This window comes from Rana temporaria, chromosome 7 (assembly GCF_905171775.1).
Source record: "Rana temporaria chromosome 7, aRanTem1.1, whole genome shotgun sequence".
NCBI lineage: Eukaryota > Metazoa > Chordata > Amphibia > Anura > Ranidae > Rana > Rana temporaria.
The window spans coordinates 161,657,986-161,684,769 of NC_053495.1; the positions used below are offsets into that span (position 1 = coordinate 161,657,986).

General features: G+C 42.0%; 1 protein-coding gene across 3 annotated transcripts in view; it reads left to right on the top strand.

Annotated features, from left to right (window-relative positions):
* Positions 1 to 16,269, top strand: part of ABL2 (ABL proto-oncogene 2, non-receptor tyrosine kinase) — a 92,692-nt gene extending 76,423 nt beyond the window's left edge. For all 3 annotated transcript variants that reach the window (XM_040360333.1, XM_040360334.1, XM_040360335.1), the window contains exons 4-11: positions 1,897 to 2,169; positions 7,706 to 7,790; positions 7,896 to 8,073; positions 10,342 to 10,526; positions 10,859 to 11,011; positions 12,624 to 12,713; positions 13,688 to 13,861; positions 14,006 to 16,269. In XM_040360333.1, coding sequence (XP_040216267.1) covers positions 1,897 to 2,169; positions 7,706 to 7,790; positions 7,896 to 8,073; positions 10,342 to 10,526; positions 10,859 to 11,011; positions 12,624 to 12,713; positions 13,688 to 13,861; positions 14,006 to 15,519 — 2,652 coding nt within the window. In that variant the 3' untranslated portion in view covers positions 15,520 to 16,269. The remainder of the gene's footprint in view (positions 1 to 1,896; positions 2,170 to 7,705; positions 7,791 to 7,895; positions 8,074 to 10,341; positions 10,527 to 10,858; positions 11,012 to 12,623; positions 12,714 to 13,687; positions 13,862 to 14,005) is intronic.
* The last annotated feature ends 10,515 nt before the right edge of the window (positions 16,270 to 26,784 follow it).

Consider the following 26,784-nt stretch of genomic DNA (forward strand, 5'->3'; position numbering starts at 1 on the left):
TATCACATACAATTATTGCTAGCGAGTGGTATAGCTGCTAGCAGTAATCACTGGCTTCCCCCGCCATAAACAAAAAAGCTAACAATTTAGAAAAGCATTTTTTATACTTTCTGCTAAAAAACACATCCAATATAAGAATTGAAATCAAATTTCTTCATAAATTTACGCCAATATGTATTCTGCTACATATTTTTGATAAGCAAAAAAACCAATAAGTGTATATTGATTGGTTTGCACAGAAGTTATAGCGTCTACAAGCTATGGCAGTTATATGTTGGTTATATGTTGCTTAAAGAGAATCTTTAGAATAGTCTTGTAAGAAGACGCCTCCACCCAATGATACTTATTTTGGGTATTGAGGAGAATGTGACATTTCTAGGGATTTTGCCAGGCCAAAAGGAAGTTAACCCTGTGTATGCTCTGACACAGAGCTTACACAGTGTTGGTACTTCCAGCTCCGACCGGCAAACACGGTGGTTTGGAAAATATGGTTATCAGTGAGGCAGCAAGGCTCGTTTTTTAAAGCAGAATTCCACCCAAAAATGTAACTTCCACTGTCCGGATTCTTTTCACGGGGGAGCAGATTCCTGTCTAATACAGGTATTTGCCCCCACTTCTGGCAAAAGATCGCTGCAGTATCCACGGCGATCTACGGCGGGAGGCAGACCCTATTGTTCTGGGTGGACGTCATATGATGTCGTGCCCCTTTAAAGCCACTAGGGGGCACGCACCCGCCGCATCACTGGGCACCCGATGCACGTGCCCGGCAGCCGCGATGGCCGCCGGGCACTCGCGATTGCCTAGTAGCTGAGCAGGACCGTGGATCTGTGTGTGTAAACACACAGATCCACGTCCTATCAGGGAGAGGGGACCGATGGTGTGTCCCTTGTACATAGGGACAACCATCGGTCACCTCCCCCAGTCACTCCCCTCCCCCCACAGTAAGAATCACTCCTTAGGGAATACATTAACCCCTTGATCTCCTCCTAGTGTTAACCCCTTCCCTGCCAGTCACATTTATACAGTAATCAATGCATTTTTATAGCAGGGATCACTGTATAAATGTAGATGGTCCCAAAAATGTGTCAAGAGTCCGATGTGTCCGCCGTAATATCGCAGTCACGATAAAAATCGCTGATCGCCGCCATTACTAGTAAAAAAAATAATAATAATAATAAAAATGCTATAAATCTATCCCCCATTTTGTAGACCCTATAACTTTTAATATTCAATATTTAAATATACGCTTATTGCAATTTTGTTTACCAAAAATATGTAGAAGAATACGTATCGGCCTAAACTGAGAAAAAATTTGAATAGAAAAAAAAATGGATATTTATTATAGCAAAAAGCTAAAAATATTGTGTTTTTTTTTTAAACTTGTCCCTCTTTTTTGTTTATAGCACAAAAAAAAAAAACGCAGAGTTGATTAAATACCACCAAAAGAAAGCTCTATTTGTGGGGGAAAAAAATATTAAAATTTCATTTGGGTACAGCGTTGCATTACCGCGCAATTGTCATTCAAAATGCGACAGCGCTGAAAGCTGAAAAATGGCTTGGGCAGGAAGGGGGTGAAAGTGCCCTGTAGGCAAGTGGTTAAAGAGAAACTATCACTTTGTCCTTAATTGGCATAACAGGCTCTTTAAAGTGCCCGGTTGCACAGACTGGGCTGGCCCATTTCTAACAAAGTGAAAATATTGTGTACAATTTCTATATTTGTAACGCCATTTATATATTTTTATTATGTAGTATTTAGTTATGCATTGAATAACCGCCATAAGCATTTATAGTAACATTTCAAACGCAGACATGTTTACTAGATATAGATTTTTCCTGTCTATGTAGAAAGAAATCAGTGTAGACATTACATTGACTTTTTTTGACCCTGTCCTCCAGGTCTATGTCACAGCCGAAAGTCGTTTCAACACACTGGCTGAGCTGGTTCACCATCACTCCACTGTGGCTGATGGCCTTGTCACTATCCTACACTACCCGGCACCCAAGTGCAACAAGCCCACCGTTTACGGAGTCTCCCCCATCCATGACAAGTGGGAGATGGAGCGCACGGACATCACCATGAAGCACAAATTGGGAGGGGGACAGTATGGAGAAGTTTATGTCGGGGTTTGGAAGAAATACAATCTCACTGTCGCTGTAAAAACACTCAAGGTAAGGCAACCAGAACTGTGTAATGTCAACATCCAGTGGATACATTGCAGTATGAAAATCAAAATTGCTCTCATATAGAATATATTTCTGACCTCTTTTATATTTCCTACCCAGGATGATACAGTGGATATAAAAAGTCTACACACCCCTGTTTAAAATGTCAGGTTTCCGTGATGACAAAGATAAATCATTTCAGAAATGTTTCCACCTTTTTAATGTGACCTATAAACTGTACAACTCAGTTGAACAACAACTGAAATCTTTTAGGTGGACGGAAGTAAAAATATAAAACTAAAATAACATGGTTGCGTAAGTGTGCACACCCTTAGAGTCGGTTCACACTAGGGCGACACGACTTGAGCATGAACCACAGGGCGATCTGGGGCGATTTACAACACGACTTGAAGTCGTCTCCAGGACAGGAGACTTTCCAGTGGCCAATCAAACAACAATCAGCTCTAGGGGAGGGGGAGGGAGAGGTTTGCCTGAGAAATGTATGTTATCTTCCTGGAAAGTCGCTTCAGTTAAGACAGTGATCAGACTTGGAGGCGACTTCCATTGAAATCAATGGGTACAAATCGCCTACAAGTCGGATTGAAGTAGTACAGGAACCTTTTCTGAAGTCGGATCGCCTTGAGTCGTGTGTATTAACACCGCTCCCATTCACTTCCATTGTTTTTCTCTACAGCGCGACTTGGGACGACTTGAGGCGACATGAAGTCGGATCGCAAGTCGCCCCAGTGTGAACCGGCTCTTAAACTAATATTTTGTTGAAGCACCTTTTTATTTTATTACAGCACTCAGTCTTTTTGGGTGAGTCTATCAGCATGGCACATCTTGACTTGGCATTATTTGGCCACTCTTCTTTGCAAAAACACTCCAAATCTGTCAGATTGTGAGAGCATCTCCTGTGCACAGCCCTCTTCAGATCGCCCCACAGATTTTTAATCGGATTAAGGTCTGTTCTCTGGCTGGGCCATTCCATTTTTTTTTATGTCACAGTGTAGAGAATACGATTTCCTATCATCTGTGCCCAGTCTTGCCACACAGAATTTATCCAGCGCTGAGCAATCCTCTTTTTTTATTGTTCAGTGAAATAAAACAGACTTCCAGATAAAGAACAAAGTCCTTGCTTGAGTGACAGGTTATTTACATATCTCGTGCACTAGCTTGCAGACAAGCACAGCTTCTTGTCTATGTATATTCTGATGGCTGTTTACACTGAACTGTAGATCATCCCATATTTTGAAAACATTTAATCAAAACACAGGAAAGACAGCCAATCCTGGGAGAGCTGAATGGGAGAGGAGAGGGGAGGGGGATGTGAATTGTGCACTTTACAGAAGCTGTGCTTGTCTGCAAGCTAGTGCATGAGATATGTAAATAACCTGTCACTCAAGCAAGGACTTTGGTCTTTATCTGGAAGTCTGTTTTATTTCACTGAACAATAAAAAGAGGATTGCTCAGCGCTGGATTAACTCTGTGTGGCAAGACTGGGCACAGAAGATAGGAAATCGATTTCTCTACATTGTGACATAAAAAAAAAATTGGGGGTTTACATCCACTTTAATCTTTTGGTGAAGCCTTTTTTTTTTGTTGGTTTGGATATATGTTTTGGGTCATTGTCATGCTGAAAGATGAAGTTCCTCTTCATGTTCAGCTTACTAGCAGAAGCCTAAAGGTTGTGTGCCAATATTGACTGGTATTTGGAAATGTCAATAATTCCCTCTACCTTGACTAAGGCCCCCGTTCCAGCTAAAGAAAAACAGCCCAAAGCATGATGCTGCCACCACCATGCTTCACTGTGGGTATGGTGTTCTTTTGGTGATGTGCAGTGTTGTTTTTGTACCAAACATATCTTTTGGAATTATGGCTAAAAAGTTCAACCTTGGTTTCATCAGACCATAATGCATTTTCCCACATGCTTTTGGGAGACTTCAGATGTGTTTTCGCAAATTTTAGCCAGACTTGGATGTTTTTCTTAAGAAAAAGCTTCCGTCTTGCCACTCTACCCCATAGCCCAGGCATATGAAGAATACGGGAGATTGTTGTACCACACAGCCAATAATTGCCAGATATTCCTGCAGCTCCCTGACCAGTTTTCTTTTCATTAATTTTGTAGGGACGTCCAGTTCTTGGTAATGTCACACTTGTGCCATATTTTCTCCTTTTGATGATGACTGTCTTTACTGTGTTCCATGGTATATCTAATGCCTTGGAAAAAATTTTGTACCCTTTTTCTGACTGATACCTTTTAACAATGAGATCCCTCTGATGCTTTGGAAGCTCTTTGCGGACCATGGTTTTTGCTGTAGGATGTGACTAAGAAAATGTCAGGAAAGACCTACTAGAACAGATGACATTAATTTGGGGTTAATCTGAGGCACTTTAAATGATGGCAGGTGTGTACGGACTCCTATTTAACATGAGCTTGAATGTGATTGCTTAAAGCGGAGCTCCGCTGTTTTTTTTTTTCTTTAAAAGTCAGCAGCTACAAATACTGCAGCTGCAAATACTGCATCTCTCCCTTGGCTCTCGGGTGGAGGTGCTGCCATCTTCAGTAAGGGAATCGGGAAGTGAAGCCTTGTGGCTTCACTTCCTGGTTCCCTACTGCGCATGCGCGACTCATGCTGTGCGTTCCCACTGGTCCTTGCTGCCTTCTGGGACCTGTGCATCTCCCAGAAGACCGTGGTAGTGGGTGGGTGGACGAGGCGTAGATACCCATGGGTGGCTCGGGTATTTATGCCCAGAAGTGGGAGCAAAATCCTGTATTACACAGGTATTTGCCCCCCCTCCCACCTGAAAGGTGTCAAATGTGACAACGGAAAATTTTTGGGTGGTACACGGCTACATCCCCAGTTATAAGAGGGTGTGCACACTTATGCAACCACATTATTTTTATTTATTTTTTTATTACCCCCACCCCCACTGTACAACTCAATTGAAGAACCAACTGACATCTTTTAGGGGGGGCCCTAAAAGATGTCAGTTTGTTCTTCAATTGATTTGTACAGTTTATAGGTCGCATTAAAGGTGGAAAAAGTTTTCAAATGATTCATCTTTGTCTCATTTTTTTACATCACAGAAACCTGACATTTTAACAGGGGTGTGTAGACTTTTTATAACTGCTGTATATGGGTTTGTGTAACACATAGTTCTCTTGGTCATAGCGCCCTCTGTAGTGCAGCTTGTGTTAATACGTATTCTTGTACCTGCATTCTCTCTCTTCGACTGAAGGATTAAACAGGAGTTTTGAAAAGCATACATGTAAATTTATTTTACTTAATTTTCTTAAATAGTGAATATTTTTTAATGTGGTTCTAAAACATTTATGCAGTGTTAATGTTTTTAAGCTACACAGCTAACAAAAATTGTGTTTTTTCTAAAACGTGTAGGAATGAGAAATGGTGGATCATCTTAAAGAGCAGTTATGGCAAATGCCTCATGTAGAAGTAACGCCAAGCAAAAATAAAATAAAATAGCTATCCTTTGTCCAAGATGCATTATAATTTCTAGAAATTATAAAAAAATATGTGAACCCTTTTGTGACTTCTGAAGTTTTTTTAAGTGTGTTTGCTATACACATGAACCAGCAAATAATCCATGCTGCTAAAACCAACAATTGTGGTGTGCAAACTTCGTACAATACTATGATATAATATATAAATAAAAACCGATCCAAAACTGTGATAATCACAAACATAAAAAGTTCCGTTGGTGCCGCTGTGTGGCAGGGTCTTCTGTGATCAGTCAACAAATAGAAGTCCTTGCACTCCTATACACAATGAGACCGGTGCCAGACTTTTATGACAAAGGGTGTACCCAATAATCCCATATGGACTTGCACTATCCAGAATATTTTGACCTACTATTTCTAGTCGGGTCACATTGCTTCTAGGGGTCTAATAACCCTCAATAACATGCAGCACCCCTGCGTTCCCGGTATTCAGCCTTCAAATCCTCCTTATTATGTACCACCATTCATGAGAGATAATACGTCTGCTGGAATTGGTCGGTGGATTCAGAGTCCTGTATACAATGTTTTGCACGGAGTGTTCATCAATATCGGGAGCGATTCCTCTCTTCCCATCCAGCCCGGTGCCTGTCAGTATCTCCGGTATGTGTCCCCAAAGGAGTTTCTCTTAGTGTTGCCCCCATAGTATTGTACTAAGTTAATATGCCACACTTGTTGGTTTTAGCAGCGTGGTTTATCTATTTAATTGTTTGCTCTGTGGGTGGCCCTATCTGCTGCCTGTTGCTTAACGTCCTTTAATTGTGGAATTGTTGGTCAAACTGTTTTTTTCTTTTTCTTTTTTTTTTTCTTTTTTTTTAGCCTACAGGCTGAATGGGGAAAAAAATGTGTGACCAGCTAAACAGACCTCTCAATTTACTCTACTGATATTTATAAAAATCCAGCACAATTCACAAGGCTTTTTTAGTGGAACTGAAGTCTTTTGTCATGGGTCAAAGGAAAAGATCCATAAGCCGCACATCATTAAGCAGACCCCCATGTGCATGGAGTGAGATGAAGGGCAGCCTTGGCCCAGACTCCAGCCAGGCCACACCCCCAACGCTTTTCGCTTCGGCCCTTGGAGCCTAATCCTGGGGCTTAATCCCCAGTATTATGCTCAGAGGGGTTGAGAAAAATATCTTGGGGGTATGGCCTGGAGTCCAGGCTGAAGCTGCCGTCCATGCACATAGGTCTGCTTCATGATGTGCGGCTTATGGCTCTTTGACATTGCTGCAGCTTAAAGTTAGAGCATGCTCCCTGTCCCTGCCCGTACTCGCAGTGGTCTAGTTGGCACTTTTTTGGGTCACTTTTGTCATGGGGATGTGTACTGTGCAGTCTTCTCTTATGCAATCATTGGTTGTGATCAAATCTGTTGGAAGGTTTGATGGGAGGACAATGGTAGATCTAGGGAACACGCTCGCTTGCCTTTTTTTCAGGCTTCTTGCAGAGGATAATATCTTCACCTCCAGGAATTTACATAGTGAGCAGCCTGGTTAGAAAAAAATGAATCGCACAGAAAATAGAAAGCGTCCTGTGAGCAAGTCGCAATGGAAAACTTTCATGTTTGGCTGGAGAGGATCAAGATACCTGTTGAGATGATAAAAAAATATTGAAGCTGCCATAGTTGGTTTATGAAGGTGCAAGTCATGGGTCTATCTTCTTCATACATTAACTCCGCAAATTGGCGACCCAGAACATTAATGCTGTCAAAGCGTACCTGAAATTGTTTGAACACTCCACTGGTACCAAGATAGCGGGCTCTTTTGTGATGGCCCAGTAGTGAGGCTTGGAGGACGGCACGGGTTTCAGCCATGAGAGCTGTTTACATATCAGAGCGTCCCGATATGGTGATTCAATTAAAGGGCATTTTTCTGTTATTAAATAAAAAAAAAAAATTGTTAAGTAAATCATCTGTTGTGTAAATAGGTAAAGTATTGCTCTGCAATTTGGAATGTAAATAATGGAGCACTCTTCGATTCTTGGTATATTATTATTATTATTATTATTATTATTATTATTTTTCAGGAAGATACAATGGAGGTCGAAGAATTTCTTAAGGAGGCTGCAGTGATGAAAGAGATCAAACATCCCAACCTTGTCCAACTCCTAGGTTGGTATAGAAAGCACCCCATGTTCTTTGCATTTGATTGCCTGCTATTAATTTGTGTTTAGTATGCTTTCCCTCCTTTTTAGAGCAATTCTTTTATTTTTTCAGGTGTCTGCACACTGGAGCCCCCATTTTACATTGTTACAGAGTACATGTACTATGGGAACCTGCTGGACTATCTCCGAGAGTGTAACCGGGAGGAGGTGACTGCTGTAGTTCTGCTTTACATGGCCACACAGATCTCCTCTGCCATGGAGTATCTGGAACGAAAAAACTTCATACACCGGTGAGCTGCATGCAATATTCTGCTGGGTACTAGTTTTGCACTCATTGGGCCAGATCCACATACATGTAGAATGGCGCAGCGTATCAGAGATACACTACGCCGCCGTACCTTACCTGGCGCATTTTCGAATCCTCAGCGATTTCGCGGCGTAGTGTATTTCTGGCGGCGGATTTGAAATTGGGCGGGTTGGGGGCGGGTTTCATTTAAATGAAGCGCGTCCCCGCGCCGAATGAAATGCGCATGCGTCGTCAGGAAATTTCCCGCCGTGCTTTGCGCTCAATGACATAATTTTTTTTAACTTAGACGTGAGTTACGTCCATCCCTATTCACGGACGACTTGCGCAAAAAAAAAAAAAATTTTCAAATTTCGACGCGGGAACGACGGCCATACTTAACATGGCAAGTCTATGTATACGCCGAAAAATACCAGCTTTAACTATACGCCGGAAAAAGCCGACTACAGATGACGTTAGAAAATGCGACGGCCGCGCGTACGTTCGTGGATCGTCGTAAATCGCTAATTTGCATACCCAACACGGAAAACGCCACCCAGCGGACGCCGAAGTATTGCATCTTAGATCCGAAGGCGTACGAAGACGTACACCTGTCGGATCTAACCCAGAAGCCGTCGTATCTTGTTTTGAGGATTCAAAACAACGATACGACGCAGGAAATTTGAAAGTACACCGGCGTATCAGTAGATACGCCGGCGTACTTCGTCTGGATCTGGCCCTTTGTCCCTATTTATAGTAAATGCATGTTGATTGTATCTTCAGGGTGCAGCTAGGGATGGGTTTGTTGTGGGGTTTTTTTTGTGGATTTAACCCTTTCATGCCAATGTAAAACGTATATACAGCCTTCTGCTTCAAGTGGTTGTACCGGGGTGATGCAGGCATCACCCCGGTATCATGTTTTTTTTTAGAGCCGACAGTCAGCTTTCTTGTAATATGTGACTAATTGGCCGCTCGCCTGTTATTACAAGCAGTGGGTTGGGGATTCCCCCCCACACACACACACGCCCGAGCGACCAGCCCACACATTCATTGGCTGGCCGGAGACCTAAACAAAGCTGGAATTGGCTTTGATCGGGTCTCGTAACCTGGAAGCGATGTCTTGCCTTAAAGGTGCCACATTTTAAAATAAGTCACTTTTCAAAACCGCTAAATTTGGCGTTTTGAATGCTTTTAAAGTGGTTGTAAACCCGTACACACCACTTTTACCTACAGGTAAGCCTACAATAGTGCTTACCTGTAGGTACTGGAAATATCTGCTAAACCTGCATGATTTAGGAGATATTTACCATATACGCTTGCGCTGAAGAAGGGGACGAGCGTGCCGTTTCTAAAGGGCCCGAGCCGTGATCGTCCCACACTTTACAGTGACGTCACGCGACTCCGGTCAGTCAGAGCTGTAGTCCATGGCCCTGGAAGAAAGAGGGGTGAAGATGGATGCGGCCACCAGCAGGGACATTGAGGGCCTTGGTGGCAGGTAAGTAGCACTTATGGGCTAGTTTGCAATGCTTTTACTTTGCAGGGAACAAAAGAGGAAGTAAAACCCATCGGGGCTTATTTCCTTTTTAAAGGGGTTGTAAAGGCAGGTTTTTTATCTTGGTTTTTACTGCAGTCAGCCAATCGAAAGAAAAAAAAAGAAAAAATTTAAAGCGCCCCATCCCTCTGCTCATGTGCAGATGCGAATGCATATGTATGTTGTGCCCGCAAAAATGTAAACATTGTTCAAACCACACATGTGAGGTAATGCCGCAATCATTGAAGCAAGAGCAGTAAGTCTAGCACAAGACCTTCCCTGTCATTTTAAACTGGTAACCGTTAAATTTTTTGAAAACGTTGCCTATGGAGATTTTTTAAGTACTGTAGTTTTGACGTTATTCCACAAGTGTGCGCAATATTGAAGCATGAAATGTTTGGTATCTATGTAACATCATCATTCACATTATACAAAAAAATTGGGCAAATTTTGTTTGTTTTTTTATTATTCATGAGAGTGTATTTTTCCCCAAAAAATTGCATTTGAAAGACCGCTGCGCAAATAGTGTGATATATATATATATATATATATATATATATATATATATATATATATATATATATATATATATATAATGTTTGGGGGTTTGAAGTAATTTTTTTTTTACAAACAATACTGATTTTAACTTGTAAGTAACAAGTTTTAGATAAAGGCTTAGTCTTCAAGGGGTTAAATTCCTTTTCCTTTTGTGTAAATGAAATATTTCTCTATTTCTTTCTTTAGGGATCTTGCAGCAAGGAACTGTCTTGTGGGCGAGAATCATGTAGTGAAGGTGGCGGATTTTGGGCTCTCTCGGCTCATGACAGGAGACACATACACAGCACATGCTGGTGCCAAGTTCCCCATAAAATGGACTGCTCCAGAGTCTTTAGCATACAACACTTTCTCTATAAAGTCAGATGTCTGGGGTAAGAAACAAAGCTTGGGTAGATTACCTTTCCTAACTTCTTGTATATTCTGATTTTGCGGACCACTCTGAAAAAAGCAGAAATAAACGAGGATATATATGGATAGAAGAGTTAATAGATCAAACTACCGTGTGCCTTGATTTTTACTAGTCCCAATATACTCTTGATGGGAAAACTGCATATTTAATATTTCCTTGTCTCACAATGTCTAAGCCTCCAAAGTCTAGTTACCTTAGATGACTTCATGCTATAGCAATGTCATTGTAAACTACATCTCGAATACAACCCCAAAAACCTAACGTAATTGAACGACTCGCTTGTGTTTTCTGCAGCATTTGGAGTTCTACTCTGGGAGATTGCCACCTATGGCATGTCTCCTTACCCTGGCATTGATCTTTCTCAGGTATATGACTTGCTGGAGAAAGGTTACCGCATGGAACAGCCAGAGGGTTGTCCTCCAAAGGTCTATGAGCTGATGAGAGCGTGTGAGTATATCCTTTGTATTGTCTTCAGTAAATGTTGATACACTTTCACCTGGAGGGCTGTATAAAAAAAAATAATGGACATATTCTTGCATCCACGCAAGCAAGGTGGATGGAGGAAAATCCCCTGCTGGACATTGTAGTTCGAAAGACTGTCGCAATACACTGATCAGCGGCTGCAGCTGATTGTTAGTGTCTGCTGATCAACAGATGTTTTCCTACATGTCCTGTCGGCAGAAGTCGATCTAACTATCAGTTCCCGTCAATGGGGGGGAGGCAAACGGATTGAAGTTTTAGTCAATCTATGGCCAGCTTAAAGTGGTAGTAAACTGTAATTTAAAACTTATACCTACAGATAAGCTTATAATAAGTCTTACCTGTAAGTACTGTGAATATCTCCTAAACACATGCTGTTTGGGAGATTTCTCACAACAGCTCCAGTTTTTTTTTTTTTTAGTGTATTTTGTGCGTGTACTCGAGAGAGGAGCCGGACTGCAGGAGTTGGGAGTAGGCAGGCCTCCCCCAGAGGCAATCTGCCACCTTTCTCCATGCCCCAGGTGGCAATAGCGGGTGTGTGAGGGGGTCCTCCCACACATCCCGCCCTACCTGCTCCGCTTTGAAGCCCAACGGGGCAGAGGGACTCCCTATAAGGGAGTTAGAGGATTTGCCCGCTCAACCAGCCCCGTTAGTCCTTTGCCTCTCTTTTTTAGAGACCGCGTGGTCAAAGTGCGTGCATGTTAACCCAATTTCGAGTGCGTGTAAGTGTGGTGGTTTTTGTGGGAGGGGGGTGGGTGTACTAAGCGCAGGCTTACCTCGCATAGCACACCCACCGGGAGCCGGGCTGAGACCACCAAACTCAATTCACATGTAGCCGAGACCGGGATCCGAACCCCTAGCTGCAGAGGTGAATGGCTAATCAGCGCAGTGCCAATCGCGTTGAGCCACAACAGCTCCAGTTGATGTCGCTGTACATGTCCAGTGCGCGCTGTGTTCACGGCAGACTCCGTGTACCATGAATGCAGTGAGCGCCATGCCGTGATCATGACGCCTGTGTGGATGAATGGTAGTGATGTCATCCCACCCCAGCCATTCAAATGGCTGGAGAGTGTGGACCCAGGTAAAGAGGATAGCATCGGGAGCGGTTACAGCTCAGCGCTAGAGGGCTCAATTTAAAAGGGAAGCCTGTCATAATCTGCTAGTATGCAGTGCATACTAGCAGATTATGGCATAAGCCTGCAGGGGCCCAAAAAATGGACCATCTACTACTGCTTTAATTTAATAAAGTTGGTTAAATTGAATGAATCCAAGTAAGATTTACATCAGATTCAACTATTGATAATTTACTGAATGTGTCCTTTCCATCCTAATTACACAATTACAGGAAAATAAAAATAAATAATAAAAAAGAGTCCCTGAATCTAAATGAGTATTTGATGTGTCAAAAAAGCAGCCTAGCTTTGGTTTGTACAGCAAGTTTTTGGCTTATGATTGTCCAATGTTCAAGTAGTCATTGTGAAGATGACTTCACAGTACTGAGTGATGCATTACTTGATTTTTTTATTTTATTTTTCCCCTGCCACTTTAACCCGTTTTTTCTCTTGTTTGACTCCTTAAGGCTGGCAGTGGAATCCGGCTGATAGGCCCTCTTTTGCAGAGACACACCAAGCTTTTGAGACCATGTTTCATGATTCCAATATTAATGAAGGTAAGTGACTAATATTGGTTTCTTGTTCCTGTTTTACACTAATAATGTTTGATTATATATTTTTAACCTTAAAGGGTCACTAAAGGATTTTTTTTTTTAGCTAAATAGCTTCCTTTACCTTACTGCAGTACTGGTTTCATGTCCTCATTGCTCGTTTTTGCTTTGATGTTGCTGTAAAACTGCTGTGATCTCCACACTTCCTGGTTGTCTAGCTCCTTATAACCACAGTACTGGGAGCTTTTCACGATGGTCTAAGCTGTCATTACTGTGTGTCTAAAACTTAACAGAACCAATCAGATTAATTTTAAAAACAAAACACTGCCCTGGATTTGTTTGTTTTTGTTCTGTGTGTCTCTTTACTTCACATAAACATGAAACCAGTTTAAAAACGAAAGTGAAACTACAGGCACATTATATGATTGATTTTTTATCTATTTTTAAGCATTTTTAAAAGGAATCGGTTAACTGTTATGTCTCTATACCCTGTAAACAGTCATTTCATAAAAAAAAATGTTTTCCTTTAGTGATCCTTTAAGGGCGACTTCACACTGGTTCTCTGTGCTTTGGCCGCTGCGCAATACCGAGGTTTTCATGTGGGTTAGCTGCGATTTATTTATTTTTTTCTCATCGAATTTCTATTATATCCCACAGTTTTGGTGCGTTTTCTGAAAGTGCACCAAAAGTCCTGCATGGGGGGACTTTAGGTGTGCTTTCAGAAAGTGCACCAAAACTGCGGTACATGATAGAAGTCTATGGCAAGTTGCAGCTAATCCACACAAAAAATGAGGGTACACTGCGCTGCAGAAGGGCAGTGTGAAAACGCCCTAAACTTGAAGCATTACGTAAGTGAATAACGCCCTATCTGTTAGTGTAAGCCTGACAGCTTTGTATAGATCTTTGCTGAAAGCAGTGAATATGCTTTTTGTTGGTCTTTGTAAAAAAAACAAATAACTGCACTGTTGATCATATTACAGAGGTTGCTGAGGAACTGGGGCGCAATGCTGCTGCCTCTACATCCACGTCGTGTCAGAGTCGCCTCCCTCTGCTGCCCTCAAAATGCCGCACACTGAAAAAGAAGGCAGAGAACAAAGAAAACATTGAGGGTACTGGGGATTCATCTGATAACTCAACCTCCAGCACTACACAAGGTAATGAAGGTGCTGATATGATGCACATTTTTTCTGTTTACATTTAGTAGTTTAGTTGCCTGTGCTGTAAAGTATTAGAGAGGCAAGGATAGCCTTGATAGATCAAATCAAAGTATTTTTCAGCTCCTTTCCTTTCCTTTCTAGGAGTTCTTCGAGGATCTCCTGTAGCCACTGGCTCTCCGGCCCTTCCCCGCAAGCAGAGGGACAAATCTCCAAGCCTTTTGGGCGATTCTAAAGAGACTACGTTTACACGTGATCGGAAGGGTGGATTCTTCAGTTCTTTTATGAAGAAGAAAAGTGCTCCACAGCCTCCAAAACGCAGCAGCTCCTTTCGTGAAATGGAGAACCAGCCTCATAAAAGGCCAGAGCTGACCGGTGAGCTGTCTGCTTTTCCACACCTTGATGGCATTGACGCTCCTGCTTCTCCTGGCTCTCACAAAAACTATGGAGGAGTATCCCAACGCAGTTTTGCAGAAGACTCGATAGCTGGAGTAGGTGGTGGCTGGACTGGAATATCTGGGTTCTTTACCCCACGTCTCATAAAAAAGACATTTGGATTGCGGACAGGGAAATCGGGGAGCAGTGAGGACCAGTCCAAACCTTTTCCGAGGTCCAATTCCACATCTTCCATGACTCCTATTGTTCCTGAGCAGGACAGAATATCCATGACCCTGCCCAGAAACTGCCATCGGACTAAGGTCCAGTTGGACCGAGCTGCTTCAGTATCTTCTCAACCAGATGAGAACCAACATGAGCTTCCAAGAACTGCATTGGACATAGCACCCCCTCAGCCAAACCGGGACAGTAAAGTAAAGTCTAAAATGCTTCCGCGGACTGGAGGCAAGGAACGAAATGGTGGTTTACGAACAGGTGCAGATGAGAGGTCATCGCCCAGCAAACAGTCTGGTGCTGTTTCTTCTTCTTTCCCTGCAGCTGCCCACAACCACAAAGTGCCAGTTCTCATCTCTCCGTCCCCGAAGAATGCATCTACAGATGGCCAGCTGGTTGGAATGGATTCTTTAGGTCACACCTTTAAATTGCTTCAGGAACATGTCATGCCAGCTGGCTGTGAGAAGGATCGTCCTTCTCATCGCCGTCTAAAGCCAAAATGCGCACCCCCTCCTCCACCAAATCTGAGGTTCCTCCAGCAATCGTCAGCTGGTGATTCAACCCCCTCTGCATCTGCACAGTCAGTCCCTGAACGGGTATCCAAGCCAGTCCGACCTTTGCTGCCACCGCCACCTCCAGTCACACAAGGCGGAAAGCTCTCCAATGGAGCAGCTGGAAGTGGCAGGGGTGCCCTGCGGAAGCCCAAGCAACCTGCTGAGAAAGTACCTGCAGAAAAAATAAGCAAAGAGGCCCTGTTGCAGTGTGCTGGAATGCTGTCCACGGCTCTAGCACAGCCCCAACCCAACAGCCAGCTAGTGGACACAGGCCATCAGCTTCTGGACTACTGCACTGGATATGTGGACTCTATCCCCCAAACGCGAAACAAATTTGCCTTCCGCGAGGCAGTCAGTCGCTTGGAGGTCAGCCTGCAGGAGCTGCAGGTGTCTTCTGTAGGGGGCGGGGCAGCAGCTGCTTCTCATGGCTCAAACCCTGTACTAAATAACTTACTGTCCTGTGTACAGGAGATCAGTGATGTAGTGCAGAGGTAGCTAATCATGGTTCTGCTGACATATTCAGGAGGCATTTCTTACTGATCACCCCAAATACCATCAAATAACCACCTCTGTTGGGATGCAGTGGCCAGTGTGTGACAGTCAGATTTAGTGTTGGAGGAGCCAGTAAAAGGGTTAGACCTCTCTGCTTCTAAAGGAAATCCAATTGCTGGGAAATTTTAACCAAACACCAGTAGAACAAGTTTTTTAACACTAAAGGCACCACATTCATTTTACTTTCTTCTTTTTTTTTTTTTTTTTTCATTTCTGCTTTTGCTTTTTGTTCTTTTACATCTCAGGTTTAAATAGTGTTCTCATATGGAGATTTCTCCATTCTTACTGGGTCCAAAAATAAAGTGAGCGTAGAGTGGCTTTTTTATTTTTTTTAGATTCGTTATGTACCACAGTCTTGCTGTTTGCTAGGAAAGATGGCCGTCTTTGAATGTTATGGAGGAGCCCCTGGGCATGATGTAAGCAGACTCTTCAAAATGTGACGGGCTCTTATTCATTTTGTCACTTAAAGTAAAGGCAAAACTTTGTTTTGGATAGAGAGGAGAGGAATTGGAACACCTATCTGTTTTTATTGCTGTCTGTGTCCCCATTGGGGAGATTCACCTTCTCTATTTGTCCTGTTTACCATTCTAATTCAAAGTTATAAGTAAAGGAAAATCTAAAATTTGGGGTTGTCCCCAGAAAAGTAATAGAGGAGAAATCTTCCAATGGGGATACTAGTTCTGGTTAGACATGTGCATTAGTTTTCGTTAGAATGCATTTTCGTCCGAAAATCGGGCTTTTTCGTTATCGTTTTAACAAACGATAACGAAAGTGCAAGAAACGAAAACCGAAAGATCCGACATAAAAAATGCTTTATTTTCGTTTTTGTTGCGGTAAAAATTCGATATAGAGAGATTCGACATTATAGGGAAAAGATTCGACATCATAGAGAAAAGATCCGACATTATAGAGAAAAGATTCGACACTATAGAAATAATAAATTCGACATTACAGAGAATAGATTTCGATTTATGAGAAAATAGATTCGACATTCTAGAGCAGTGGTCTCAAAGTACCGGCCCGCGGGCCATTTGCGGCCCGCGGACCAGTTATAAATGGCCCTCAGGCAGGGTGGAAGTGAGGGGAGCAAAAAAAAAAATGTTTTTTTTTTTTTTTTTTTTTGAGCTGGTGCCATCTGGTGGTGAGCCGTTGGTATTACAAGTTATTACCACCAGATGTGAGCTGGCGCCATCTGGTGGTGGCCGTTGGTATTACAAGTTAAGCATTACAAGTTAAACAGCAATTCTAATGTCATTTTACACTATTTTCACTGCCATATTCTTCCCTCTAATTAGAACCCCCAAACATTATATATATTTTTTATCCTAACACCCTAGAGAATAAAATAGCGATCGTTGCAATACTTTCTGTTACGCCGTATTTGCGCAGCGGTCTTACAAGCGCACTTTTTTGAGAAAAAATTACACTTTTTTTAATTAAAAAATAAGACAACAGTAAAGTTATCCCAATTTTTTTTAATATTACGAAAGATAATGTTACGCCGAGTAAATTCATACCCAACATGTCACGCTTCAAAATTGTGTCCGCTTGTGGAATGCCGACAAACTTTTTTACCCTTTAAAATCTTCATAGGCGACGTTTAAAAAAATCTACAGGTTGCATGTTTTAAGTTACAGAGAAGCTAGAATTATTGCTCTCACTCTACCAATCGCGGCGATACCTCACATGTGTGGTTTGAACACCGTTTACATATGCGGGCGCTGCTCACGTATGTGTTCGCTTCTGCGCGCAAGCTCGTCGGGACGGGGTGCGTTTTCTGGCTCCTAACTTTTTTAGCTGGCTCCTAGATTCCAAGCAAATTTGTCAAACCCTGACTTACACCAGTGCTGGTGGTAATAATGTGTTCGCTGACACCAGTACTGTTGTTTTTGAAGTTTGAAAGTTTGCATGCGGCCCCCCATGGCATATGAAAACTTGTCTTGTGGCCCTCAGGTAATTTGAGTTTGAGACCCCTGTTCTAGAGAATAGATTCGACATTATTACTAGTCATACAACATTAGAATTCTTGTAGGCGGAATATTCGAATGGAAATGTACGATGCGACGTAAAGATTCGACGTTCCGTCGAATATTCTTTTGACCCTTCGACAGAAACCAAGTATTATTGGATTTTCGGACGAAAGCTATTCCCCAACGAAAAACGAAATAAATCAAAACGATTTTCGAGGGTAACTAAATAAAAAAAAATTCCAAACGAAAAAACGAAACAAAATATTCCAGTCTGCGCACATGTCTAGTTCTGGTGACCACCTAAAAAATATTCCCTCAATTAGCAGGGATTTCCTCTCACTTCCTGTTATAGCTGTGAGATTGGAAGTAAAGGTGAATCTCCCTAATGGAACAAAGATGGCAAAAATAAACCTTACAGGGGTTATAACACTCCCTTACTCTACTCTATCTAAAATGAAAAATAAAAGGTTTGCATAACTTCAGTGTCTTGTACCTTGCTGACCAGAAATGGAGTTGGCATTGGGAGGTAAGATATTTTTAGATGGTGGTGTTGGCTAATATGGTAGAAGTGGATCACTACAACAGCCCATTCAGTGACTTCCATAAATGAATAGCCATCTACATACACAGTGTAGTCATCAAGAAATCTAAGCCAAATGGCTGTAACTTATGCAGAGTCTATGGTGACCATTGGGCTTGCTTGCACTTATCCTATTGCTGGTAGGCTGCAGATTTCATAGCCCTTTGCCAAGAAGCTAGTGGGACTATTGGTGTATATGGACAAGAATGCATTATGTGCAGCTATTCTGTGTTTGCACACAGTGCAGAGTACCACATTCTGCCTGGTTTTATAAAAAATATGCAGTCACCCAGAAATCTTGCGAAACCAGTTTATTCAGTGTAAAGCCAGCCATCAACGGAGTGTTTTTCTTTCCTGCAACCACGGGTTACAGGAAAGAAAATCTCTAGAATCTGAAACTTTTTTCTGAGAAAGACTGTAAACCCGCCTTAAGTCAGCCATGGTTCAAATCCAGGTATGTTCAGGCTGAATGTACCCAAGTTGATCGATCAACTTGCGTACAACCAGCCTATCGGCTTTTACATGCGACTATTGTTAGCGGCTTTTATAGCCACTAACAATCACTGTGCTCTCCCCGGCAGGGACGTCTTTTCTTGCCGTGAAAACACAATGGCTCCACGGGAGGGACCCCCTCCATCAACACTGACTTAACGCAGGTTTTCCATCTTTTTCAGAGAGTTTGTTGGCTGTGCATTAGTGAAGCAACAAAACAAATTCCCTGCCATAGTTAATGCATGGCCATGTGTTGTAATGTTTGTAGGATAGGTGTAGATAGGAGAGAAAGAAGTGGCCTATTCTTATGCCACAGTGCCCTACTGTGTATGCAGTTTGCACCATTTAGGTATGTGGGATCTAAAGGGATGGCACAGCTAGACTTTATAATGCATCGTTTAGCTTGGTATTATTACAAGCCTGATTGTAGAGCTTGTACAGTGGGGGCTTTGCTGGCCCTGTAGTTTACCTACACAGCAGGGAAGTAAAATTTGAGGGTTAGCAAATGTAATCCAACATTTGCTGCAAGGCCCTTGCCCCTTTAGCTTTGGCACTCAGTAATGTGCAGGGTTATTATATGGGCGCAAAACGGTATGAATAAATTATTCACATGTGAGACCCCCCCTAAAGTATAAAGCAAACAATATCAATAGAGAATGGCACATTTACAATGAAAATAACATTCTCTAAATTAAAGTTCACTCGTGTAGCATATGAAATTCATGAGATCACACAGGTTGGTATAAAGCCTCATACACACGATCAGATTTTTCGCCGGACAAAGCGTAGGACTTTTGTCCGAAGGTAGTTGGCCGTGAACTTGTTCTGCATACAGACGTCAAAACGTTGTCAGCCAACAAATACAAAACTACGTGTTTTTTCAGCTCTATAGTGCCACCCATTGGACAACGTTGACTAATGTTGTGCTATGGTTAGCATTGCTTCTAAGCATGCGTGTTTGTACTTTGGATTTCTTACAAGGGACTTGTGTACACACGATCGGATAATCTGACATCACACATAAGTTGTCGGAAAATTTGAAAGCATGCTATCCAACGTTTGTTGTCGGGAAAAATCTGACAACAATTGTCCGATGGTGCATACAAACGGTCGGATTTTCTGACAAAACCCTGCCATCACACATTTGTTGTCGGAAAATCCGATCGTGTGTACGAGGCTTTACACTCCAGTAGACAGCACCACCTAATCGGGAACTAACTGAGAACACAACCGGGCGTTGGCTAAGTGCATTATTATTAGGTAATTAGTACTTTGTTGGCGCCCCCTTGTGTCCCTTTTTTAGGTACACTCTTACTATCTATCAAATTATTACAATCAAGAAACCATCACAGAAAAACGTGATGGAGGTGCCTCTATTAGTAATTGTATAAATGTGTTGTCAGTTAATTCGGCCCGATGATTAGCTGCTGCTTCTGCTGGTGAATTACACCCCGTAGTAAAATTAAACACTGCTTCTGGGTAGTTTTAATGACTTGATCATATATCCCTTTATGTGGTATCATGCACAGGTTTAAAGTAAAAAGTCCTCCATGTAACTGTCCCCACAAGTCATTGACATCCCAGCATGTGGCTGTGGTTAGGCTATGCATTCTGTGTCCCACAATGCATCATGACTGCCAATCACCAACAATATGCAGCACACATGTGAATTGGAACACTTGAACACAGTCACAAGACACACTGGCAAATGCCACTCAACTCATTAGCTGTTAGTGTTTTTTTTCTTCTTCTTCTTCAAGATTTTGTATAGAGAAGGATATATTTAATCTCACTTGGGACATGCTTTCTCTTTAAAGAATATTCTGCAGAATATGTATATGGACGTATTGTGGTCACGGTTATAATGTCTAAAAGTACGGTTGATGAGTACAGTGGTCTGAAATGCTCTTTCTGGGCAGTACTGGAATATGGACATAACTGGAGCCTTTGACGGAGAGATCGCGTTTGAAGAAAGCTGTCCGAATCGCTGTTTCCTGTCACAGCTGAGGATCTCCCATCCAGCGCTGTTGGCAGATTCCTGGCAGCATTGCTTGTTCGGTGCTGGGCATCATGCACAGTAACAGATGGGTGCCCTTGGAGATAACTCTTGGTGGTAGTGTCAAGCAATGGATGGGAGTCTCGGCTGTAGCAGGTTACCACTATCTGGACAGATTAGCATGGAAACCAGCGGAGTATGTCTCTGGCTGTCTGCACTCAGTGCTGCTTGCAAAAATAATGGGTGCGTTCATTCACTAACGTGTTAATTGCATGTATTACACTATTGTGATCACCTGCATTGGCTTTGAAATATGGGCCTAAGTTTTACCAAAATGTCTTGCATAGGAACCGTTTGTATTGCCCCACAGTAAACGTTATTCATTGGTAGGTGCTATTAAATGCTTGTAAGCCTGTCATGATGGTAATACGGGGCTGCAATAGCTGGACCTCTTTCTTAAAATGCTCCTTATCTGGCTTCATGTTTAAGGACTTTGAGTCAATGACTGAACGAGTATACAGAGAAGGACCTCTGACTTGTCTTCTCATTCTCCATATATGTATATTGGGAAAGAGTAGAGCCCCAAGGTCAGAATAACAGCCAGACAATTAGTATTTCTAGAAGGAAAGGTTTAAATGTAGCAGACCTTTTAAAAAAAAAAAATAGGTTTGCTCGCAGGTTGAATTTTAAAGGGTCATTCCATCTAAAAAAAATGACTGGCACATATCACACCCTAGCTTTTTATTTTATTCTCTTGCCCTCTCCTCTTCTCTGTCTTTCTTCCTCCTCTTCTCTCTCTGCTTGCATTGGTGAGTTCTCATCACCACAGCTAATCCAAAGGAAGGAATTTCTTGCTCCGTTTTTAGTTGGCTCATGGGGTCCAAGACTGCATTTTAAAGATTGCAGCTGCTGGATGGACTTCAGGGGTTCAGGGATATTGGGGCCTGAATTCCCAGAAGATATAAGGCACTGGTGGCTTATTCAATCTACAAATTGCGTCAGTCCTGGCCCCTTTATATCTTTCCAAACAACTGAATTTAACTTCTAACAGAGTTGATGGTGTATGTGCAAAGAAAGGACTTGGCGAATGCACCTTTTATTTAGAACACTTTATTTTAACTTGGACAGTACCAGAGACACAGTTCTCTTCATCACACTACATATCTCCAGACACAAATGGCACCTAATATTTAGGGGACCTGAATGTAACGCTATAGGCTGTTGGCTATAATTGCATTGCATTTTGTAATGCACATATTGCATATCTGTATGCTGTACATGCTGCGCCTGCACTCCTTTGTGAATGAGCAGTTGAGAACCCTTTTCATTCCCATCCTGAAGATGTGATCGTCACATCCACCCGAATTTAAAGTGGTTGTAAACCCTCACATATAACCAGTAAACAGCCTCAGATGATACACCAAGAACAAATAAATCTTCCTACATACGTATTACGTTTTACCTGAAACTGATAAGAGGAACGAAGCACCAGAGAGAATCAACACTTAGAGCTTTGGAGAGAGATAAGTAAACACTACAAATATATGTGCTTTGCTCAGATTTCATGACTGAGGTTTACAACCACTTTAAGGATAAGAAATTGTATGTTCTGGCATCAGCAATTCAATGTTTCATTTTCTATCTTGCACTGGAAACGTGGTGAAAGCTCAAATCCCAGTTCCTCATTACTTGGCCTTATAGGCAAGAATTTATAAACATTTTCGCCTGAGAAAAGTTGGGTAAACATGGAGATACCCATAGTAACCCAATATTTTTTTCACCTTTTTAATGACGAATATAGTTGGGCAACAACCAGTTTTGCCTTTGTTATAAAATCAGTAAAAAAAAAAATCTCAAGGTCATGAATGTCTTCTCTGCTGACTCTTTGTACATACAATTCTCTTATTAGAAGCCCAAAGCCCTCATCTACGAAGTTACAGTGATGTACAGCATTCAGTATTCTTTTGCTCTGCCTGTTTATTTTTGCTGTATGAGGCTGCTACAAGAATTTTTGGAGGTGTCCCTAGCACTAAGCTCTTGCCCACAGAACACATCCATGTTGTAAGACATTTCTGTAAACCACAGTGACTTATTTGGCATAAGTTCTTTAGAATGTACATACTCTTAGCTGCTAAAGTTGGTTGCTGTGAGTTTCTACTCATCATTGCTTTTGGCCCTGTGTTAAGATTAGGCCGAAAATGTTGACGGCTGTACATCAGATCATGTAAACAGAATTTTTGGTTAATGTCTTTTCCCATTCTAACATACCTTCATATCGGAGTTGCTATTGCCACCATGTGCTTTTTGCGCATTCCTTGCTTTCCAAGGGAATATTGTATTATGGAGGTGCCATACTTGAATGTTCAGAAAGCTGGGGGAGAATTTCCCTCTGTGCCCTTCCTGCTGTCTGTGGAGGGGAATTTGTCATAGAATCTGCATTAAAGGAGTTCCTGGTAGAAGCCAGCTTTCATAGGAGGCTAGGATCACACGGGCTCTGGAGGCAAAAAATGTAATAAAAGCAACCAAGACTATTTTATTTTAAGGGCATTTGGCCCGTGGTTGAACAATTTGGTTAAGTACACTCCATCAGACCTATCCTTTTAAGCAGGTACCTGGTAGGAATCAGAACCATCTACTAAGTGCCCCATTATTTGTGCTAAGAGTTTATAGATCCAAGTGCTCTTCACCAAGAGCTTATGGATCCAAGTGCTCTTCACCAAGAGCTTATGGATCCAAGTGCTCTTCACCAAGAGCTTATAGATCCAAGTGCTCTTCACCAGGAGCTTATAGATCCAAGTGCTCTTCACCAGGAGCTTATAGATCCAAGTGCTCTTCACCAGGAGCTTATAGATCCAAGTGCTCTTCACCAAGAGCTTATAGATCCAAGTGCTCTTCACCAAGAGCTTATAGATCCAAGTGCTCTTCACCAGGAGCTTATGGATCCTAGTGCTCTTCACCAGGAGCTTATGGATCCTAGTGCTCTTCACCAGGAGCTTATGGATCCTAGTGCTCTTCACCAAGAGCTTATAGATCCAAGTGCTCTTCACCAAGAGCTTATAGATCCAAGTGCTCTTGGTGAAGAGCACTTGGATCTATAAACTCTTAGCACAAATAATGGGGCACTTAGTAGATGGTTCTGATTCCTACCAGTTCAGTTTAAAGAAAACCCTAGGCAAGGATGAAAAAACTGCTGATATTACACCAGTCTTCCCTTTCAGAACGTCAAAGTAATTAAGTAAGTAAGAAATATTTTGGCTCCATGCACATTGGATGTTTTATATGGTGCTCCTATGGGAGCATCTCCTGTTTTTTCATTTTTTATATGTACACACAAATGTTTTGCTTTTTATTTCTATTTTAAATCGAATGTTTTTTTTGGGGGGGGGGTGTTTATAAGGTCAGGGTTCACATATACTTTAATTCATGTCAATGGCCAGAATAAATTATTATCCTGGCCAATGTAAGAAATTAACGGCCAAGCACTTGGCGTGCCTAAACGCGTTACACGCACCAACATTTTTTTTCTGCCAGAACACCACTGCCAGGAGTAAAAGGCGTCTACGAGAGAGAGCAAAAACATCCAGTGTGCATGAGGCCTTTGGGTCACTGTTTGTATAGTGATCAGTGTGCTTCTGCCTTGCTGATAGGTCACTCGGGCGCCGGGCACTACATTGTGGGAAGTGGTCTTTTGCTTTGAGACAGCTCTTGGCACCACTGAAGACAATAGACTCGTAGAAAAGTGTGTGCTAACAGCTTATGCTTTTAGCGGTTTCCTCCTTGACAAGGATTTTCTTTAAGAAACTATTGTCTACCAGGTCCGTTTGAGGGTTCTCATTTATCCAGGTCATGGTATATCTAGTAGTAAGTCGCCTTCAACTGGACTTGTTTAGTGGCTTATCCAAGCTTGCATTGGAAATTAGGAACTGGCCTGGATAAGCTACAAACTTGTTTAACTTTCTATAACCAGTTGAATGTGCCAATTTGCTGCTACTAAATATTGTCTACCAGCGTTGAGCATCTTCTTCCCCCCCCCCTCCCCTTCTACCACTCAAATCATTTTGACAGTTCAGCAATGCTTGCTAAGGATCATTACAGTTCATGCTTGACTCTAAGACCATTTGTTCTCTGGGATTTCTGGCTCTGCACACCTCTGTCACGCATTATGCCCCCCCCCCACCATCCATAAGTGTTGTTGTTTTTTTTTTTTTTTTTTTCTACAGTTCTTGTAATATATTTTGTTTATTATGTTGCTGTTTTTATTTAATTCTCACTGGTTTATTTTTTGACTGTGAACGGCTAACAGTGTTACATGTGATGTGAATGTGACCCCTTGAATGGATGCCATGTTATATATCTTTTGTTATTTTTAAGAAAAAGAATAAAAAAAAAAGAGAAAAGGATGTTGCAATATTTTATCGCAAATAAACTTGAAGCCTCTGCTTTTTTGTGGCTTGTTTCATTCTTAAATTGCATTTTCATTATGTTTTGAGTTGAAGTATCATGTAAGTGAGAAGAACTAGTGATTGCGTAGGTGGAATGTGTCTCTCTGCAGTGCTTTAAAAACTACAATATGTACGTGAACTATTAAGAGAAAAATACTTTTGTATCTGCTGATATGCTACCCAAACTTGTTTTTTGTTTCTTAACCACTTGAGTTCCAGAAGGTTTTACCCCCTTTATGACCAGGCCATTTTTTGCTATCCTAGTGGCAGTGTAAATTGCTGCTTCTAGCAGGCTTTCCACAAGCTTTAAGAATTGCTGAAGCCTGCTAGCAGCTTGTTTTTTAAAGTGGCAATCAACACTCCCATTAGGATCTGTGTTGAACATTTACAAACTAAAGCTAAATTATACTTTAACCACTCATGGACCACCCACCTGAAATATACTGTGGATGGTGGGCCCGTGTGTGCTTCTGGGTTTAGGCCGGGACCTGCTGATCGGTTGTGTACAATCACAGAGCCCTGTGTTAACAATCAACACAGGGCTCTGTACAGAGGGAATGATCTCTCTGTTTTACATCTCTTCAAAGCAGGGATAAGAAACGAAGATCTATTAGTAAAGGCAGCATACTTTACACACATTACACATAATTGGGCACACATTTTGCCCCTTTGTCTAGGGTGACCAGACATCCCCGGTTTTAGGGGACAGTCCCTGGATTGAGGACACTGTCCCCGGTTTTGTCCCCGGATTGGATTTGAACATTGGCTGGGGCAATTTCAAAGACAGTCAGTGCAGAATAAAAATAAAGCTGAATTACACACACCGCTCCTACTAGCTTAGGGGGTGTATTTTTTTCCATTATCTGTACCCCTTTCTGATGATCGTGTGCTGGTCGGAGTGGAGGGAATATTTCTTCAGTTTCAGGTGCATGCCCATTCAGCTCCGCTCGCATGTTCTTCTGCCTTGGCTCAAGTCCTGGGCAGCCGCCTGCCTGCTTAACTTCTTGCTTTCCCTGGCAGAGTGATCTTCCTCCCCACCCAGTAGTAGCCGGGGCCCAGAGAGTAAGACTTGACAGGCTGTGAGGCGGTCGGCGATGGACAGAGAGTCGCTGATTGCTGCCATTACTAGTAAAAAAAAAAAAAAAATGTCCCCGGATTTCATTAAAAAAAAATCTGGTCACCTTACCTTTGTCGCCCCTAGATGTTAATCCCTTCGCAGCCAGTGTCATTAGTACAGTGACAGTGTGTAGTATTATCACTGATTAATGTCACTGGTGATGCCATTAGATCTGTGTTCAACATTTACTAAGTGGAGCTGAATGGTACCTTAAAAGTGTTAACAAAGGTTGCTGAAAGCGCAGCAAATGCTTCGTCAAAAATTGCTTTTCACACTGCTCTTATACAAGCTGAAGCCTGTAGTTTTGGGTACCTTTTTTGATTTTCACTGCTTTGAAAAGCACACAAGTTACATTTTAAACATTTACTAACTCAAAACATTTGTGCAACTATCATGGAAACTGTAAAATCTGTACCACAAGGTTTTTATTCTACCAGTCATTTGCTTTCAGTGAATTTATGGTTTGGGGGATCTTTTACAAACTCTGTGAGCTTAATTTTTTTGCAAAAATGGTCCGACCACCTGCAGTTAAAGCGGTAGTAAACCTGCTTGGTCATTTTTGCCTACAGGTAAGCCTATACTAAAGCTTAACTGTAGGTAAAATGAATATC